At 38.8% G+C, this 21,220-nt stretch overlaps 1 protein-coding gene across 1 annotated transcript in view; it reads left to right on the top strand.

Moving 5' to 3' along the window:
• Window positions 1–18,354, top strand: part of CLIC4 (chloride intracellular channel 4) — a 67,009-nt gene extending 48,655 nt beyond the window's left edge. Inside the window, exons 4-6 of the mRNA XM_047083273.1 lie at window positions 5,443–5,549; window positions 13,934–14,115; window positions 14,842–18,354. Of these exons, the coding sequence (XP_046939229.1) occupies window positions 5,443–5,549; window positions 13,934–14,115; window positions 14,842–15,006 (454 nt within the window). The 3' untranslated portion in view covers window positions 15,007–18,354. The remainder of the gene's footprint in view (window positions 1–5,442; window positions 5,550–13,933; window positions 14,116–14,841) is intronic.
• Window positions 18,355–21,220: the final 2,866 nt, after the last annotated feature.

Below are 21,220 nucleotides of genomic sequence, written 5' to 3'. Positions count from 1 at the left end.
TGCTTTTTATATACAGAAATTTCAGCTCCATTTTGTTTGGGCATGTTCACAGAGATACTCTAACCAGAGATGGTCTTTTCTTTCACTTTAAACAATTTAAAACTTGGAAAACTTTCTAAAAAAAAAATCAGTAAAGAAAAAAAAAAAGTATCTGGAGATCTTTCTGTCCTAAAAGGTTCACAATGTGCTGAATTCTAAGGGTATTTTTTAAAAATCATTTTATTTTTTTTCTTCATGCTAAATGTACTCTTCTTTTTTTTGAAATGTTTATTTTGAGAAAGAGAGTGAGAGCGCGCATGTGCACAAGTGAGCGGAAGAGAGAAAGGGAGAGAGAGAGGGAGAGAGAAAGGGAGAGAGAGAGGGAGAGAGAGAATCTCAAGTTGGCTCCACACGGCACGGAGCCCAACACAGGGCTCGATCTCACAAGTGTGAGATCATGACCTGAGCTGAAATCAAGAGTTGGACACTTAACCACCTGAGCCACCCAGGGGCCCCCTAAGTGTACTCTTTAATCCCCATGCCTTATTCCCATTATATTCCTTGTTTTTATGCTGTAGTTTATATTCTGAAGAGTTTCTTTTTTTAAATTTTTTTATTTTTTTCAATGTTTACTTAATTTTTGAGAGACAGAGAGAGGCAGAGTGCGAGCAGGGGAGGGGCAGAGAGAGGGGGAGACACAGGATCCCAAGCAGGCTCCAGGCTCCGAGCTGTCAGCACAGAGCCCGATGCGGGGCTCAAATTCACCAACCCTTGAGATCATAACCTGAGCCGAAGTCAGCACTGAACCGACCTAGCCACCCAGGCGCCCCTCTTCTGAAGAGTTTCTTTAAATTTCACTCTGTAGAAGGGAGTATGTTTTGATGTTGCTGATGGCTCTGCTGTTAAACTTAACCAACGTTCAAGTGCCAATTATGTGCCGTGCACTGTGCATTATGGATTATGTTTGTGGATGATCTCTGTCCTCTCAAAGACTTTATGGAGAAACTGAGGACGAGTAACCTACGTAGCCTGTCCATGGTCTCACAGTCACTGGTGGCAGAGCTGGCTCCAAAGCCAGGCCTATATGACTTCCAAAACCTGTGTTTCCTCTATTTTCTTCCTTCTAGTTTTCTCCTCTTTGTGTTGTTGAGCTTGACTTTTATAAAAGAGGTGAAATGTAAGTCTTTAATTGGATTGTGCTTTAGCGAGTATAAAATTGTAGGCTAGTTCAAGTTGGGAGGAAGGGCAGGAAAGAAATCAAAGATAGCTTCCTGTGATGAGCCAGTGGGACCGAAGGTGTTTGTCAAACTTAATTCAATGAATCCTGTTTAAGAAATAGGTGAGGCTTAACTTGTGATGAGTTTTTATGTATATGCATTGGAAAAGCACGTTTGGATGGGCAGGGGCTTCCCCTTACTGGGCCCTGCGGCCCCTACTGTGAGGTGCTGATGAACAGCAGAGTCTCTGTTGGGCACAATTGTTTCTGGAAGATGAGCAGGAGGAGGAAGGAAGTTCTTTCTCGGACCACCACGGGCATCCCTTTCCCTTCCTGTGGTGTTCTAGGGCGTTCAGGGACTGCCCTGGCTCACTGCCTTTCCCCTCAAGGACAAGAAGGTCTTTAGTCCTTAACTACTGCTGGCCCTCCTCACTCCCTGATTGAGAGCCTTCGTGTTTCTAGACTGGATGAAGAGAAAAGGCAGAGGAGTTGCCCAAGCTGGCAGACCAGAAGCTAGCATTTCTAATAACATGTTTTTGGCATTTGATGGTACTGAGAACAGAGTGTTTTTATGCGAGCACTTCTGATTCGATCATGACAAGTATAAATACAGACAACTGCTTGTTCTAGAGTTGTTTAGAATTTAGAGACTAGTGAAAAGCTTAAATCCAGGAATTTTTTTTTTTTTTTTTTCTGGTCTGTGTAACCAGCATACATAGAAGAAACTTTCTCTTTCTTTTCCTCTGGGGAAAGTATTGATAAATATATAACTAATTCCCCTTGCTTGAATTAAGGAACTATTTTGCCAAAAAAAAGCTTTCAAAAAAGCTTTGAAACTTGGGAGTTTTAACTGAAGCAGACCAGTATACTTGGCTAACTTACTGATAAAAAAAAAAAATAGAAGGATAGAGGAAGTTAGATAATTTTGGAGATGAGCTCTGTAAAGGGTTATTAATCCTTTTTTTTTTTTTTTTTAAATGTTTGTATATTTTTGAGGGAGAGCGAGAGAGAGCAGGGGAGGGACAGAGAGAGAGGGAGACATAGAATCTGAAGCAGGCTCCAGGCTCTGAGCTCTCAGCACAGAGACCGACCTGGGGCTCGAACTCACAACAGTCGAGGTCATGGCCTGAGGCTGAGGTTGGCCGATCAACCAACTGAGCTGTCCGGGCACCCCTAATCCTGTTTTTGTTGTGTTTTTTTTTTTGTTTTTTTTTTAAGTGAGAAATACAATGAAAGTTGAATTTACAGGGATAATTTAATGTGTTGTATACTCAGACTTTATTCTTATGTTCGCATGAGAAAGAAAATGCCTGAGATCTTTCCTAAAAGGATGGGAGTATTCTTAGCTAGTCTTACCATCCACAGTCTGTGATGTAATACAGAATAAAGGACTGATCTGAAAGTCCTTGTACCCTGGATGCTCATCCCCGTGGTGTTGCTGACGGGTAGCCTTTTGTTGGTTACTTGCCTTCCTTTTTGTTAAATGTTGAAATGAAGGTTCTCAGTCGAAGTTTTGCTTTATCAAGCTGTTTGGGAAAGTGAATAATGATGAATTGTTAAAATCCAGTATTTGAGGACATGCAAAATGAACTGGCAACTGATTTTGGACCTCCTGGTTTAGAATTTGCTTTATCTTTCAGAGACCCCAATCTGTCCTAAAACAAAAGCAAAAACAATACTGGGAGACAGGAAACCTGGGTTTTAGTTTGGCAATACTTTTAACTCGTCTAGGGTTTTGGGGACCAAGAATGTAAGCTTTCTGGAATAGAATTTCCTTTTAGGCAAAATGAGAATTTGAGGTGGTCTCTTGTAAGTATTCTATCGATTAAATAGTACAAATTTAATGGTTTGTCTTGGAGAAGAGTAGGGTATGCCTAACCTGCTTTAGAGGACAGTTTTTATTTTTTAAGAATCATAATAGCATCTGTTTTCATATGGTTAAGGATATGCTGATTGCAAATCCTTCTTCATTCTTCCCTGTTCATTAAAATAGGTCTTTAGGGGCGCCTGGGTGGCGCAGTCGGTTAAGCGTCCGACTTCAGCCAGGTCACGATCTCGCGGTCCGTGAGTTCGAGCCCCGCGTCGGGCCCTGGGCTGATGGCTCAGAGCCTGGAGCCTGTTTCAGATTCTGTGTCTCCCTCTCTCTCTGCCCCTCCCCCGTTCATGCTCTGTCTCTCTCTGTCCCCAAAAAAATAAACGTTGAAAAAAAAAAAATTTTAAAATAGGTCTTTAGTAAATATGCCTCTGTGTGCTCATCATTATATCCCCTACACCTAGAATAATGCCTGACAGTGCAGGCCCATAATAATTAGAATAAATGAATATATGTGAGTAATGAATATATAAATGATCTACAATTTAAGCCTACCTTCACGCCTCTTATTTTGAGAATTAGGAAGTGAACTTTATTAGAAAAAGTAGGTACAGCTAAATATTGGGTGGGGAAAAGAAGAATAATTATGGAAACTTGGCTAGAGGAAAACATAGATGTATTGAAGAGGCATGTAGGTTCCTTGCGCTATTTTTTGTTTGGAATGAATCAATGAAGTTACTGTATTACAGGCAGTAAAAACATTTAAACCGGAGGCTGTTGTTTTTATACTCGAGGGGACTTCAGGGAGGTGAACCTGGAATTAACTCTTTCAGCCCAAAGCCGGGGGCAAAAAAAGAGAGAGAGAAAGAGAGGGTAAGGTTTTCTATAGTTAAGAGAGGAAAAAAAAAATTATATATTATTAATGTAGTATACATTATACTGTATGAAATTCATCGTTCATTGAAGAATCCTGTAAATATTTCTGTTTATAAGAGAAATCTTTAAGCTTCACAATTGAGTTAGTAAAATGAAAGACAAATGGAGCCTATGAGTATTCAGTAGATACTTTATAATCTCCTTACCCATGTAGTCCTCTGTCCAGGTTTTTATTTATTTATTTTTTTTTAATTTTTTTTTTTTGTCCAGGTTTTTAGATGTACCTGTCCTTGATTTCAGAATCGCAGATGTAAGAAAATATGAATATAAAAGCTAACCAGAAACTATAGCTTGCAAGTAAATTAAATTTCTACCTAAAAATACCTCACCTTCATTTTTAATTTTAAAGAAGTGGAAAGACCGCATCCTACAATATCTGAGGAAATCAAAGTTTGCAGTTTCATGTCAGATTTTTTCCAAAGTCTTACTCCCCCAGGCCCACTTTCCAGGGAAATTTGGCAGGGCGTTTGAGATGAATCTGTCTTCCTACTGGGGTGCTGATGGTCTGAATTCCTGTGGCCACCAACTCCCTGAGTGCGTGCGACTCCGCCCAAGGGAAGAGGGAGGAGCTGAGCCTTTTCACATGTATTTTCCAATTTGAGCAAGAAATAGATACTGAGTATGTGTGTTTGGGATTTAAATATGCAAAATACACATCTGTGTGTGTGTGTGTGTTTAAAGCTATGTGTCATGTCAAAGTAGACCAACTTTGTAACAACACAACAGAACACTTGTTAGCAAAATTACGGGCAACTTCTCTTCCTGTTGCCCAGTGCCACCCTTACAATGTCTAATACAGGGAAGGTTTTGGAAAATCCCGAGCGTGGGATTGAAGTGAGTGGTCCACTTCCTGCTGTTTTTGTCTTACCAAAATGCCTGATCTTTCCCGCTGTCGGGATTCTCTGGCACTGCTGCATGGGGTGGTTCAGGGCAGGGCACACACCAAGAATCTGGTTGGCATCTCTGTTTTGAGAAAGCTCCGTAGTTAAAATGTGGCTGGCGCAAGCGGAGGAGGGGACTTTTTAACTTGACGTAACACTGGTTTCTTGAAATTCCTGTCCAGATAGCCAGCCACACATCACTAGGGGCCACCCTACTGGGAAGTTCAGATATAGAATACTTCCTTCATTACAGAAAGTTCTTTTGGACAGTGCTGCTCTGGAGCTCTCTTTCTAAGACCCTCATTGGCTTGGCACCCACCTCCGAGCAAGCAGACTGTTTCCCCAGCGTTCTAATTTATAAAATGGAAGTGAGCGCGGATGCCCTTTGCTTGCCAAGAATATTAATATGCGAACAAAAACACTGTGCAGAGCTTTGTTTCCTAAGGAAAAAACACATCTTAAAAATACCATAGAAAACAGATGATGGCATTTCTTAGAGTCATAACTGTTAGAAGATGTCTAGTAACTGCTAGCACGATGGTTTGTGGATTGAGAGAACTCAGCGCTAACAGATCTCTGGAGGATCTTTCTAATCCTTTATCACCTTTTCCCGCCAGGTACTTGAAGCTTTCACCAAAACACCCAGAATCAAATACTGCTGGAATGGACATCTTTGCCAAATTCTCTGCATATATCAAGAATTCAAGGCCAGAGGCTAATGAAGGTAAAAAAACAAAACAAAACAAAAAAACCCCATAGACGATTGGATTACCACTGCAGATAAACAAACCAAAAAACCCCCTCGAATAAATCCAAAAAATCCCGTTATACGGTGATTATAAATGGTTACTTTGGAGTCCAGATAGTCCCATTAAGTATTAAAAACTAGCTTTCCAAGTTGATTAGAGGTTGTTGTTTTCCTGTCTGGGGCTAGTGGTACAGTGCCTGCCATATAGTGGATGTGTGATAAAATGTTTATTGAACAAATTGTTTTCGCAGTCTTCTGAGAAGTTACCATGAAGGGGAACTATGCAAAGACTTAATGGTGCATCAGAAACCATGGATTCTGTGGTTGTGGTGGTTTGGAATAGACTGATTTAACTTCATTTAAATTATTACTAAATCTTTTGTTTATTCTTGGGTGCTGGCAGCCTAAAGTCAGCCTGGATGGATTTTGGTGATACTTGTCCTTTTTAAATTTTTTTTTATTTTTACTTTAAAAAATTTTTTAAGTAGGCTCCATACCCAGCATGGGGCTTGAACTCATGACCCTGAGATCAAGAGTTATGTGCTGTTGCCACTGAGCCAGCCAGGCGCCTCTATGATAATTATCCTTAAAGAGCAATTTTGGGAGGGACTCTTAAGAGGGCATTTATACTGGGGAGTATAATTCCTAATTTCTTGCATCCTGAAATGGAATTTTAGTTTTAAGTCATTTTCATGGTGAGTATTGTTTAGGGTAGTACAGATATAAATTCCTTCTTTTATTATTACTTATTTTTATTTTTATTTTTTTAACGTTTATTTATTTTTGAGATAGAGAGAGACAGAGCATGAACAGGGGAGGGTCAGAGAGAGAGGGAGACACAGAATCTGAAACAGGCTCCAGGCTCTGAGCTGTCAGCACAGAGCCCGACGCGGGGCTCGAATTCATGGGACCGTGAGATCATGACCTGAGCCGAAGTCAGACGCTTAACCGACTGAGTCACCCAGGCGCCCCCAAATTCCTTCTTTTATTTATTGAAGGACATTATCTTATTTCATTTACCGAAACTATATATGGTGAAGGGAAGTCTTTTTGAAAGAGGGCCCATTTAATGAACCTTGTCTTAACTACACCATTCAGTAATTTTTCTTTTTCTTCTCTTTGAGAGGCATCAAAGCATCCAGCATCGTTCTCTCTGGATAAAACTCTGTGGAGAGAACGTTAGTGTTTATTAATTAAAAGTAATCACAATACCCAAAACGCCAGCTCCTAAAGACACTTGAATCCATCATGGTTTTAGACAGTTTGGTAGCCTGGGTGTGGTTCTTTTGGGTAGAAGTTTATGGCTACAAATGAACAAGAACACCAAAGGGGGGAAATAACAGTGCTGGTTAAGCAAGAATAAACATCTTTTAAAAAGTTGAAACACTTGCTGATTTTCTGATGTTATTTCAGTAGGCAGAGTTCCAAGCTATTCAGGCTTTTTTAAAAATTATTATTATTAAATTTTAAAATTGCAGCAGTTTATAATTTAGTATTGAATTTCAATGGTTTCTGGGATAATATTCACTGCATGCGATGTTTTCCTACAAAGGGAGGGAGGGAACAGTCTTAGTGTCCAGCCCTGGCTTGTAGCTATTAAATGTGTTCCAGTAATTGCCTTGGGTTTGGGAGCACTTTTCCTAAGTAACTGGCTTTTTTTCTGATGGATGTTTCAGTCTAAGCCTTTTAGATACTAAGTAAACAGTTACATTGGAGCCCCTCCTGTCCACACACAGTATCTTCTGTTGTCCCCTTCCTTTATCCAGGTGACTCTTTCCGTGAAACTGCCCTTTTATATCCAGATGCTCTTGCCCACATTTCTTTGAACTCTCAGAGTTAAATTCATAATGTTTTTATTTCTCCACGTAGCCTTTGGAAACTGGAGGGTGGTTGAATTTCTTTTGACACTTGGTGGGGAGGAAAGGGGAAAAAATATATTTGCTTAAACACACACACACACACACACACACACACGCACACTCACGCGCACGCCAAACAATTGCTTTGGGGGATGGGATGGAGGGGAGAGAACAGGGGAGAAAGTGACTCACTTAAGTATAACTTTGTATTCTATTTTTTCCTATCAATTTGTTACTGTCTTAAGTAGCCACCTACGCTTACTGTCCTTAGAATTGTAACCACTAAAAACAAACAACATAATGGATCAGACAGTGAATAACTTAGAAGGCTTTATATTAAATTACCTATTGGTAAATAAGAATTCCAGTTGCCAAGCAACCTTCCCCCATAGGGCCTGTCACTGCCCTGGGACTTTAGAAAACAGTATTTCAAATTACTATGGAGCTTACTGAGTATATGTATATATGTGTGTGTGTGTGTGTATATATATACACGTTTCAGATGTCTTATCTGTCTGTTTAGTGCAATAAAATGCCTTAAATAAGCCTAAGAAATTAGTGCTTCTCCTTCTTCCCCCAAACTATAAACTGCTTACGTGGAGATGAATTTGTCATTTTTACACAGTAAATCGGGGTAGGCAAGGTTTTGATTAGTTTTACCAGCCTATTAAGTATTTTACAAAACTCCGTATGTTTGAACAGTTTTAAGACCTTTTAAGACCTAATTCTAAGTGAGGGATTAGATGTCTAGATACTGCAGTATTGGGCCAGTGAACGAGAAGGGTCAGCACTTAGATTGGGTAGAAAATAAACAAATAGGGTTTAAAGAATACAATAAAGGGAAATATGGTAGGTATGGAGAGAGGGAGGAAGGGAGCAAGGAAGAAGGAAGGAAGGAAGGGAGAGAAAGGTTAATTCTTTTGGTAACATGTCCAAGTTGATTGGGAGAAGATTTGTGTAATCTTTTGAAGCATTAAAAGAAGTTAATAGTCATTCCTGTCATGGGAATGAATTAGGTAGGACTTGTGCAGATCTACTTTTTTTTCCTTCAGTTCTGGGATTTCATTAATTTATATAAATTATTAAGTTCCCAAATGTAACTATTTAATAGGTAATTTATTAGGGTGTTGGTACTTTAGACAATAGTCTTATTTTAAAAAATGTTTGTTTATTTTGAGAGAGGGAGAGAGAGAATCCCAAGCAGGCTTGGAACTGTCACTGCAGAGCCTGACGCAGGGCTTGATCTCACTAACTGTGAGATCGTGACCCGAGCCGAAATCAAGAGCCGCTTAACTGACTGAGCCACCCAGGCACCCTGATATTTATAATATTCTTAAGAGCTCAATGAATTGGCAGTGATGAAACCCACCATTATATGTTCTGAGGCATATTTCATAGTGTCCAAATTCCTATTTTTAAATGGAGGCAAGGGATCTCTGTAAGTTCTAATTAGTTCCTTTTTATTCAAAATTCATCTTTCCTCCCCTCTTCCTTGGCTGTGCACCCCCCCCCCCCCCAGAAGTGTTTGGAATCAGAGGGTGGTTCTTTACCATTGTAACTATGTAACCGAATTGTAGATCTAATCATCTTTAAATACTCATTACCACTCCCTATTTTCTACTTGGCCTTTAAAAATTGTTTGTGTAAGATTACCCTTTATTGAAATTAGCATGATCGTGTTACATTTCATGCTTCCTGCCTTGCATTTACTCATTCAAATTATACAGTGATTGAGTAATGTATGCTTACTAAAAAAGTTACAATAGTTTAGAAATAAATTTAATGGAATTTCAGTGTCCTTCTTAATAACCTTATATAAATTCTTCCCCAACAGTTAGTATTCATCCTTTTTTCTATGTAATTTTGCAAACATTGTATATGAGTGTGTATTTATGTGTGTTTTACATTCTGCTATTGTCTTTTTCACATATTATGTTGTAGAAGTCTTCCTTCCCATATCAAAAAACATAACAAGCGTTATGTTTCAAATGTTGTAAATTTAGGATATTTTATTTTTCTGTTGGATACATTTGAAAACCAGTTCAAGAAAAGGATGAACCTAGAGTAGCTTGGAGATCATAGATCTACCTCAGTTTTTAGAAATGTTGCTTAATGTGTTCCATGATAAGGATTTTTATTTAATTATTTCCCTGTTGATAGTCATATAGATTGTCTCAAGTTTTTTGTTTTGTTTTTTATTATGACAAACAGTGATGCCAGTCACAGTGTCCTTGTGCTACATTCTAAATAGGTCAGAAGGTTTTGTTCCTCAAAAGTCCGCACTAGTTTATATTCTCACTAATGTGAGAGTATTCATTTCCCCACACTTCTGACCCTGGCGTGTGTGTGTGTGTGTGTGTGTGCGTGAAAACTTTTGCTATATTTTCTTTTTTTTTTTTATTTTTTTTAAATTTTTTTTTTCAACGTTTATTTATTTTTGGGACAGAGAGAGACAGAGCATGAATGGGCGAGGGGCAGAGAGAGAGGGAGACACAGAATCGGAAATAGGCTCCAGGCTCCGAGCCATCAGCCCAGAGCCCGACGCGGGGCTCGAACTCACGGACCGCGAGATCGTGACCTGGCTGAAGTCGGACGCTCAACCGACTGCGCCACCCAGGCGCCCCTACTTTTGCTATATTTTCATAGGCAAGAAAGGGTGTTTCGATTTTCAGAATTAATTTAAAACTAATTGTATGGCCTCTATTGTAATTAAGTACTAATTTTTTTTGGAGAGCTTTTGAAATACCTTCGTAGAGATATCAGCATTACCACAGCAGGGGTATCAGAGAGTAACAGTGCTAAGACAAGAGCTACTTTCTCATGGCTTGCTATTGCCTTCTAGTGGTTAATGTTGACGTTTTCTTTCTCTTAACTTTAGATTCCTTTGTGGTTTGTCTTCAAAATTTCATTATATTTATTGAATGATGCTCTGTAGTACCTCTCGGCACCTCTGTTTTTCTTTGTTTTGTTGGGCTTCCTTGTGTTGTTTCATAAAAAATTGAATCGAAGTAATTCAGCATTCTTTGTTTTCATTACTATACCCTTTTTTCTGAGATTCTTAATGAATAATCACATTCTAATGAGGTCCAGCAGTTCAACTTCATTGTGGATGCTTTACTAAGTCCAAAAGGATGGAAAGAATAGTAATTGTAATGTTTGGCTAGGTTCTTACGTGTAGTCTGTGCCTTATTATCTCTGGGACGATAAGCATTATGTTCCAAATATTGTAGATTTAGGATATTTTATTTTTCTGTTGGATACATTTGAAAACCAGTTCAGGAAAAGGATGAATTTAGAGTAGCTTGGAGATCATAGACTTGCCCAGACTTGTCATTCCCCTCAAGTGCCATTGGAGACATTGTTTCAGTGTTTGAATTCAGGCAGTATTCTCCTCCATAGAGGCGGTGACTCTGTTCACTATAAACCCATCAAAGAACAAGTCATTGTATCTAATGTGTATTTATTCTGTATTCATTGATTTTGATAGGAAGCATATTGAATCTTTGTTTTTTATTTTTATTTTTATTTTTTACCGTCCTGAGATTCTGCTGGCCCGTCCCCAGCCCTTTTAAGTATAACCGTGAAAACTTTTCCATCAAGCCCTGGACTCCTCACGTTATAACCCGCCTATTTCTCACATTTCATTCTCTTGTTAATTTATAAATTTGACATTTCAGATGACTGTGTGCATGGTGATAACTTGGATGTAATCAAAAAGTTATATTAATTGCCTTTGTATTTTTGACCTATTTTTAAATGGCTTAATTTACCTTGTCACTTCCATGGTTGCAATTGAGTTCTGCTAACTCCTCAACTTTATTTTACTGGGTTCTAGTGCCCTCCTGCTTAACTGTTTGCTCTAAGAAATACACTAACTTCATTCCGGCTATGGCTGGAGTGATCTTTTATTAATAAAATAGGTAGTTCTTTGTTCTGGAGCTTGTCCCCTATCATTTGACATACATACATTCCAATTTGATATTTACCTAAGTAAAAAATTTTTACCGTTTCTTCTTTACATTTTAAAATGGCTCTAATGTTCCTAGCAATACGCAGTTCCTCCCTCTGTTTTCAGCTTCCCACAAAGATGTAATAGATACAAATATCTCCACTTGTCTGACTTTAAAAGTATCTATTCTACATTTTCACATGATTTCCTTTTGAACCCTCTCCAGACATTTAAGAAACTCTAAACTTTTATACTTCGTTGTTAGCCTTTCTCAGTCTGGGGCAGATGTTGAACAGGCATTTAATTTGTGCTTGACTAGAGTGCCATAAATTTTAGACGATATACAGAAGCATAAGACACGGACTTCACCTTCAAAGAGAAAATAGTGTGGTTGGGGAAACAAGAATAACGTATTAATTGAATAACAAGAATTAGAAGGAAGGAGTTCAGGATTTAGTAGACTATTAGTTTAATATAAACCAGCCCCGAATTAAAAAATTTAACAGTTCTAAAAAATCTAACAATGCTCATGTTAAAATACTGAGCATCACTAATACATATTTTTTAAAAGCATATTAAAAAAATGGGTGATGGGCACTGAAGAAGGCACTTGTTGGGATGAACACTGAGTGTGTATGTAAGTGATGAATCCTGGGAATCTACTCCCGAAGCCAAGAGCATACTGTATCTATACGCTGTATGTTAGCTAACTTAGTGATAAATTATATATTAAAAAAGAAAACGTTTCAGGTAGAGTGGAAAAAAAAAACCATATTAAAAACTACAAGGTATACAGTTGTCAGATACTGACTTTAAAGTAACTTTGGGGCGCCTGGGTGGCTCAGTCAGTTGAGCATCCGACTTTGGCTCAGGTCATGATCTCGCGGTCTGTGAGTTCGAGCCCCGCGTCGGGCTCTGTGCTGACAGCTCAGAGCCTGGAGCCTGTTTCAGATTCTGTGTCTCCCTCTCTCTGACCCTCCCCTGTTCATGCTCTGTCTCTCCCTGTCTCAAAAATAAATAAAACGTTAAAAAATAAAATAAAGTAATTTAAAAAAAATGTTTATTTATTTATTTATTAAAAGTTTTTTTTAAGTGTTGGGCGCCTGGGTGGCTCAGTTGGTTAAGCGTCCGATTTCGGCTCAGCTCATAATGTCACGGTCCGTGAGTTCAGCTCAGGGCATGATGTCATGGTCCCTGAGTTTGAGCCCCGCATCAGGCTGACAGAACATGAAGCAGGCTCCAGGCTCCGAGCTCTCTGCACAGAGCTCGACATGGGGCCCGAACCCACTGACTGCGAAATCATGACCTGAGCCGAAGTTGGATGCTTAACCGACTGAACCTCTCAGGCACCCGTCTGTCCTTTCTCGATGTACAGTTTTGTTTCCAAGCTCTGTTGGTTTTTATCTCCTAAGTACCTCTAAAATCCATTTATTCCTTTGTATGTCTACAGCCCCTTTTATCCAGCTAAGACTGCCATCTTTTATCTGGACTGCTAGGAAGGGACCAAGGGATGAGTGGGTGGGACTAATGTGGAAGAAGACGTTTTGGGTTAGGACATACTTATGTTGCTGGTGAAATACCTAATATGTAGCATATGAAAACTTTGTCTTTTTCTCTAATGGAACCAAGTTTATTCAAACTTATACAACCGTATTGATTGTCACCTCAGGGTATTTAACTTTCTTTTATGGCCAAGCACTGTAGTCATCAGTCTGAGCTCGTCCATTCAGGGTGTTGGGGGGTGGGGCGGTGAAGGTAGATTGGGAAGGCAGAGGATAAGAAGGGATAATAGGAGACCTGTCTGTGTTATTCCACAGTCCTCTCCAATGACATTCCCACCCCCTCTGCTGAAGGTCCTTAACCTTGATCAGGTATACAGGGGTGGCTCTGTCTCGCTTAATTTCTGAATTATAACAATCATAGCATCTTAATCTGCTTGGCTGAAGAGCCCCCTGATTCAGTATTATAAATTGAACTCACTAATCTGACCTCTGTGTTTCCCATGTTATTATAAAATGTGCTATTCTTGGCTTCTTGTGTGTTACATGACAGTGCAGAAACTTCGGGTTTTCTGCTTGGATTGTCTGTATTGGAGTTTCTTAACACGTTTCTTGGTGATAAATCCAAATATTCCTGGGGAAGCAGGCGTTAAAATTCAGGGCAAGAATCTCTGTCGTGGCAAGATTTTATTCCCTAGATTTGAATTAATACGTTTTGTCTTTTCTCACTCACTTTTCTGGTTTAAACCTCAACTGTGTTGGGCCACAGTGTGTTTGTAAGTGGGGCGCTTAGTTATTAAGTTTTACGGATTCCGGTTTCTGAAACTGTCCCACTTGTTTCTGTATTTATCTGAACAAATGTATTTGTCTGTCTCATACTGGCCCCATGTAAATAAGCTCCAGGAGAGCAGGAACCTTGTCTGTCTAGTTCGACAGTGCTTCGTGTCAGCGTAAGTAAGCATTTGATAAAGTAGTTACGGGCTGGAAGAGTAACGCTTCTATTTTGGGGCTCTGGTGGTTTTCCTTCTTACAGTATCCCCATCTTTCTTTCAGCATTGGAGAGGGGTCTCTTGAAAACCCTGCAGAAACTGGATGAATATCTGAATTCTCCCCTCCCTGATGAAATTGATGAGAACAGTATGGAGGACATTAAGTTTTCTACACGTAAATTTCTGGATGGCAATGAAATGACATTAGCTGACTGCAACCTGCTTCCCAAACTGCACATTGTCAAGGTAGGTCTGTGGGATGTGGTGTCACTTTGCAGTTAGGGGGCTCTTCTCTGTTTATTGAGATAGCGCTTTCTTTGTGTGTGAAATTTCCTCGATCTTCTGTATATGACCAGGAACCCCCGGACAGTAGAAATTAATGCTATTTAGGCAACGGTTGAAATGCCTTAGAGTTAATTAAATGGAAAATTATGTCTTAAAATTGAGGCATATGAGAAAGAAGAATATTTTTTCCTATGACTGCATAAAAATTAAAAAAAGGTAGCAGGTAACTTGGAATTGGAGTTTGCTACACAAACTTACATTGTCAAATTCTGTTCTGTGATCATCTGGTACAAGGCAAAAAATATTTACTGAGCATTTCTTGTGTAAGACATTGTGCTAACTAGAATAGGAGTAAGCACTAGTTGTGCAGTAAAGGTCAAGACCAAGGAAAATGGACATCTAAAATAGCATGTGCGCTTTAAGGTATTTGTCGAGCAATGCCACTTGGCTGTCTCCTCCCTGGATCCCCAGAGCAGGCGTTTACGGTCACTGTGACACTGCTGAAGTTCTGATGTCGTGTGCAGTCCTGTCATTATTTAAAACTCTAGTTAGGACGAAGGTGACCTCTTCTCCAATAGAAGCAGTTCTCAGAGATTGTTGGAATTAGTTTGTCCCCAAACTGGAGATATGTCTGGTGTACAAGTCATGGAAAATAAATGTTCACTTTCGATCTCTTTGTGTTTTCAGGTGGTGGCCAAAAAATATCGCAACTTTGATATTCCAAAAGGGATGGCTGGCATCTGGAGATACCTAACTAACGCTTACAGCAGGGATGAGTTTACCAATACCTGTCCCAGTGACAAGGAGGTTGAAATAGCATATAGCGACGTAGCCAAAAGACTCACCAAGTAAACTATCACTTATGAGAGAGATGACTTCACGTCTTCCCCTAAGAACATGCTTTTCCTAACAGACTGCTCCTGTTCCTATAAAGTAGAAATCTTATTTTGCACGAACATGCAGTTATTCAGGATTAGGATCAAGGATAGACCAGGTATAGTAGCTGTCTTTAAGTACACACTCCTAAGCAGTATTATGTTAAAATTCTTCACCCTGCCTCCCCTTCCTGCCCCTACCCCTTCCCCTGCCCCCCATTTGGGGACACTCCATCACGCTCTTTTCACTTTAGAGGTCGTTTGCCATCCTTCCGGAATCCTCACTGTTGTGTCTGTTCACTTTGTGTAGACGGCGGGACTTTGAGTGTTGATGTGTGAACATAGTAACCGTGACCTCCTCAGTCAGCCCCCAGCTGGTGCACAATGCGTGGTACAAGGAATATTTATGTATGTTTGGAATTTTAGAGTATTTCGTATATGAAGGGATCGCCACCATATCAGAACACCGCCGTATCCGTCAGTTTTGGGATAATCTGTCCCGGGTGTGCTCCCACCAGTGAAGAGAGCCTTCCACAGAAAGTCACTACAAACTTTGCCGTTTCACTTTTGTACGTGGGTTTTTACTTTTGCCCGAAAGCATTTATCCCTCAAACCAGTTGTAACATCTGACACTATGTAGAAGCTAAAAGTTTAGAGAGAGAGAGAGATGATAATTCTCAAGGTCTTCCTCAAGTCCATATGAGAAAAACCAGTGGGCACCTGCTCTTCTGTCTAAATGTGTGGTGGGTTTTTTTTGTGTTTTTTTTTTTTTTTTGTGATTTTTTTTTTTGTGTGTGTGTGATTTTTTTTTTTTCTTTTTTTTGGGGGTATGTATTTTGCCCAGTGCCATTCATTTGGAACCATATTGCTTTCCTCCTTTATTTAAAAAGCTCTTTTTTAGGTAAGCATAGACCTTGCTGTCTGTAGATCTTTTGAGCAACACTACATAAACTGATCTTTAGTTGATTTTGCTGTCGCAGTACAACGATTTGTAACGATTAACCCTCACAGATATTAACCGAAGGAATGTCGGGTGGGTTTGTCAAAATGGCAAGTAGAATTTTGTTTCTAAAACATATTTAATTAATGTGGATCATCTAAACAATGCACTTTCCACCCTATATTAAAAACAAGATAAAACACACGTTACGAGCTTTCCCATTCCACTCCCGTTTACTGTTAAACTTTGGGTTGGAGGATGGTTCGCTCCTTTGGGACTAAATTGTAGTTGTGATGGTGAGAACGCATTTACCGAGTTTTGCCTAATCTCAGTCATTGTATGCCTTTCAATTAAATTTTTCTAAAGCCGCACTGAGGGATAGCACTCTGCATGCTTGTTTTTTAGATTGAAGTCCTAAACGAGGGATGGTCTGTGCTCTGACAGGGGAGGATGAACTTGGCAAAAATAAAACAAAAAGTCTGCTATGTATTTATTCATTTTTTAAAAACGTACTTTATAAATACTGCTCCAGAGACCATGGCTGTGACTCGAATACACTTTTGGTAATTTTTTATACATAACTTGTTTAAGAAGTGCTATTTCTCAGAGGCTGTTTTTGGAAATTCAAGTATATTATTGCTTTAAAGTGGCGGTGTTTCCCCCCACTTTGATGTGGTAACATTCAGTAAGCACTGGTGTTATGGAAGCAGCCTGATTTTTATAAATGTACTGCATTTTTATCAGTAATTGCTTGGTATAGAAGGATGAGCTCCATATTGTCTCCGTTCGGCTCAGGGAAGTTTCTTTGCCTTACCTTTCTTAGAACTCCTTATTGGTGATCGAAAGTTTGGGCACCCACCTTTTTATAATTAAATACTGGATGATGACTTACCTGGTTCCAAGAAGAGCACTCAGGTTATCATTGAGAGGTTCTATAGCCTCAGTGGGTGAAAATGTCACATCTGCACCGGGAAGCACATTGACAATTCTCACCTACTTTCTAAGTGGTAAGTTGGCATTCAGGTGATACTGAGCTGGGCCTCGTAGCCTGAAGTATGAAAAAGATTCAAGAGAAGGGGGTCTGTTCTTCCAAGTGAATGGTGGCCTCGGTGCAGAGGAGAGGGTAATGAGGACAGAGGCACATTCCTCAAAGTAGAGCGATGGAAAACACATTATGAAATTCAGTTGTGAAGTATTTCCACTTTCGATATTTATTCTCTTCAGTGTCTTTTAAAAATTTATCCCATGATTATACTTGGCTATCCCTCTGGATACCTAAGGAAGGCAGGTTTCTCTCTTCTGATTTTGATGTAGAAAGACCTTACTACTTTATCAGGGAAGATAGATAAAATTGAGATTGGCAAATGGACAAAAAGCTAGTAAAGAGAATAATCCTAGAACATTTTTTTAAATCCCGTTTTGTACTTGTGGAAAGGTCATAGCTTAAGATATTGGGAGATATTAGGACATAAAAGTTTTCATGGCAATTAGTGTATGATTTGACATAATGTGGATCATCTGATATTTATTTCTACAACTACTGAATCATTTCCCCCTTCATTTAAACCCCTTACCTTCCCCTTCAACAAGATTAGATTCTGAATGGAAACTCTGTTTTCCAAGGAATTCTGAGACATTTTTGTGTTTAACAGTTGGAAAGCTCTTTATTTCAGCAGATATAACTTCCTTTTTTTTTTTTTAATGTAGATGCAGATATTCTCTAGCCTTCTATCTTTTATTAGGATTGTTGGCTTTTGTGATGAAAATCATATAAGATTTGATTTCTTGGTAACTCAGCTTACACAATTTATGTTTAAATTCTTGAGCAATCTGTATGCAATTAAGAGACTTCTGACATTCTTACACTAAGTTGATCAACTCTAGAGTTTAGGCATTTTAACTTCTGTTGAGTTTTGAATCTCTCCAGAGTTATGTAGATAGCTTTTATTTCTGTACATTTAAAATCTCCATTTAGAAAATATCTGCAAGGTAAAAAAATGGGAAGAAATAGCAATGTATTTTTTCATGAACATTTTGATACACATTTCATCAAGTTTATTGATTGACCATTTTCTTATACTGGTTATAGTCAGTATTTGATTCTGAGAGGGAAGTATTCATTATTGATACACTGTATGGGCTTTTTTTTTATTCCATCCTTTACAAATGATCAAGATTGGAGCCGTCAAAATTATATTTTTATCATGGAAAAAATTTCAACTCCCCAAGTCATAATGTTGAACAGAATTGGAATATTTTCTTTAGAATTACTTGAAAAGGTAAATGAAAGCTTATTATAGAATGCTTGTATTTTCTTTTCTCTCTAGAACCAGTATATTGCTGGCAGCTATTGTATTAAAAAAATAAAGTATATTTTCACTATCATAAAAGGTTCTTTTTTCCCCCCCTCATGAAAATAAATAGTAACCTGGGGTAAAAGTGTTTTACTTGAGACTACTTTTTTCCATGAGTGGGTGATTCGGCACATTTAATAGATTAAAGGGGGAAAAATACAGTCCTCTCAGTAGGTGGATAAAATAATTTGATAAGAACTTTCATAATTCTCATTCTTAGCAAAATAGGACCAGCGGCAAAAAAAAAATGTTTAACCTGGTGAAACCATCTAAGAACCTATAGCAAATTTCATACAAAGGTTGCCTTTTATCATGGCTATTATCCAGCTACTTTCTACAGCTATTTTATTAGAAACATTCTAGCCAGTGCAGTAAAATCAGTAGAAAGAACAGGGGATGGAAAAGAAGTGACCAAATGGCTGCTCTTTGCAGATGATACATACATATAAAGGAAATCCATAATAACCTGTTAGAAATAAGAAAATTAAGCCAGCTTACTAGATACAATAATGAAGAAATATAATTACTATATACTAATATTAACCATATTAAAATTAATAAACTAGTAACACTGAGTGACAATTCTGGAAAAACCTGGGTGACAGGAAAATTGGTAGGAAATTGTCAGTGTATACTTTTTTGAGTTTTGGGAAATTTGTAGCAAATATATTACCTATTCCAAAAAATAAAACTGTTTTAAAAGATAAACTATAAGCTATTTAGGATCAAAATGTGCAATTCTTTATGAAGAAAAGTGCAAAATATTATCAAAGGACCTAATAGAAACCTGCTCAATGGATAGGTATACCATGTTCACGGATAGGGAGCTTAAGAGTCTTTGAGTTTCAATTCAGTCTCAAGTAATTTATAAATTCAGTATATTTTCCCACAAAATCCCAACTGTGTGTGTGTGTGTGTAAACTAGATAAATGGATTTTAAAAAAATCATATGGAAGAATTAATGCCCCTCAAATAGCCAATATATGGAAAAGGGAAGGTAGCCTAGTAGACTTGCCTGATAAGATATAAAGACTTAAAAGCTTACAGTAATTGATGGGTAGGTTATAGTAGGTCACGACAACACAACATTCATACTACAACTAGTAAAAACACCAAAATAATACTTTTAAACATCAGAAAACTGTGGAAGCAAGAAGAACTAAATGAATTGGAATTTCAGAGGAGGAAGCCCTTCTGAGGTGAACTGATGGTCTGGTAATTTTCTTCCCTGGGGGCATTTGCTGATTCTGGGCCTGGGACTGAGGGCTGGGTTTGGCCCATGCAGAGGGGTTCTTCTGGGGAAATGAAAATCACAAGGCTCTTGTCTACAGGGCACACTGGAAACCTGAGGTACCCCAAATACATGACTGGATTTCTCACAGGACACTTGCTGAACTCCAGAGCTGTCCGGGGCATGCTAAAAGCTAAGCCCAGGGCTTCCAAAAGGCAGAATGAGATCTCCCACAATCCCACCATATTTAGGAGACAAAATTTCATTAGCTGGAGGGGTTTACTCAAAACACAGGAACGTAATGGTTGCCTGGCACTGGGGGTGGGAATGGGAATTGCAAACAAACATAAGGGATCTTTAAGATGATGGAACTATTCCAAATATGGATTACAGATAAGGGTCTAATGTCCACAATATATAAAGAATTCTTATAATAATAAAAGAGCAAGGATGTGAATAGACTCTCTTTAAAGAAGATGCAAAGATGGCCAATAAACACACGAAAGAAGCTTAATATTAGTCATTATGGAAGTGTAAATTAGAACCACAAAAAATAGCCTCTAGTGTGGCTATAATCAAGAAGACAGACAATTATTAAGTGTTGGCGATGAGGTGGAGGAATTACAACTCTCATACATTGCTGATGGGAACATAAAATGGTGTAGCTGCATTGGAAAACAGCCTGGTGGTTCTTCAAAAAGTTAAACATAGAGCAACCACATGACCCAGCAATTTCACTCCTAGGTTTCCTAGCCAGGAAAATTAAAACTGTCTGCACATCTTGTACATGGATGCTCATGTCAGTTATAATAGCCCCCAAACGGAAACAACCCAGATATCATCAGATGAATGGTTAAAAAACAACAAACCCAAACCTGTAGATCTCTATATATCTATGTGTTCATGTACTGGAATACTATGCAGCCATTAAAAAAATACAGATACAAGGCACAACATGAATGAAGCTTGAAAACATTATGCTCAGTGAAAGAGCCCAATCACAAAAGGCCACGTATTTATGCAAAATGGCCAGAAGAGGGAAATCTTACGGAGACTGACAAGTTACTGGGTTGCCGGGAGTTGGGGGAGGAGACAATGGGGAGGGACTGCTGGCAGGTCTGGTGTTCCTTTCTTGAGTGATAAAAGTGTTCCAAAACTAAATGATGGCGATGGTTGTTCAACTTTGTGAATACTAAAATATAAAAAAAACACACTGAATTGTGTACTTTAAAAGCGTGGACTTTGTGGTATATAAGTTGTATCTCAATTTTTTTAAAGTGCATGGAGGCAGCTCTGCCATGCTGAAGTTTTGGATAATCAGCGTTTTGGCAGCTTAGTTGCCAGAGTTAGTCACTTGGCTTTCTTTTGTGTTTGAATTAAAGTTAACAATTTAAGGGGCGCCTGGGTGGCTCAGTACGTTAAGCCGCAGACTTCGGCTCAGGTCATGATCTCGCGGTCCATGAGTTCGAGCCCCGCGTCGGGCTCTGTGCTGACAGCTCAGAGCCTGGAGCCTGTTTCAGATTCTGTGTTTCCCTCTCTCTGACCCTCCCCTGTTCATGCTCTGTCTCTCCCCGTCTCAAAAATAAATAAAACGTTAAAAAAAATTTAAAGAAAAAGAACAATTTAAATGTCATCCAAAATGTATTCTTAAAAGGGAAAAAGGAAA

Source organism: Lynx rufus, unplaced genomic scaffold, assembly GCF_022079265.1.
Source record: "Lynx rufus isolate CCGP_SWC_20201006 ecotype Redwood Valley unplaced genomic scaffold, mLynRuf1.p SCAF_2, whole genome shotgun sequence".
Classification (NCBI taxonomy): domain Eukaryota; kingdom Metazoa; phylum Chordata; class Mammalia; order Carnivora; family Felidae; genus Lynx; species Lynx rufus.
This window is presented reverse-complemented; position numbering and strand designations above follow the sequence as displayed.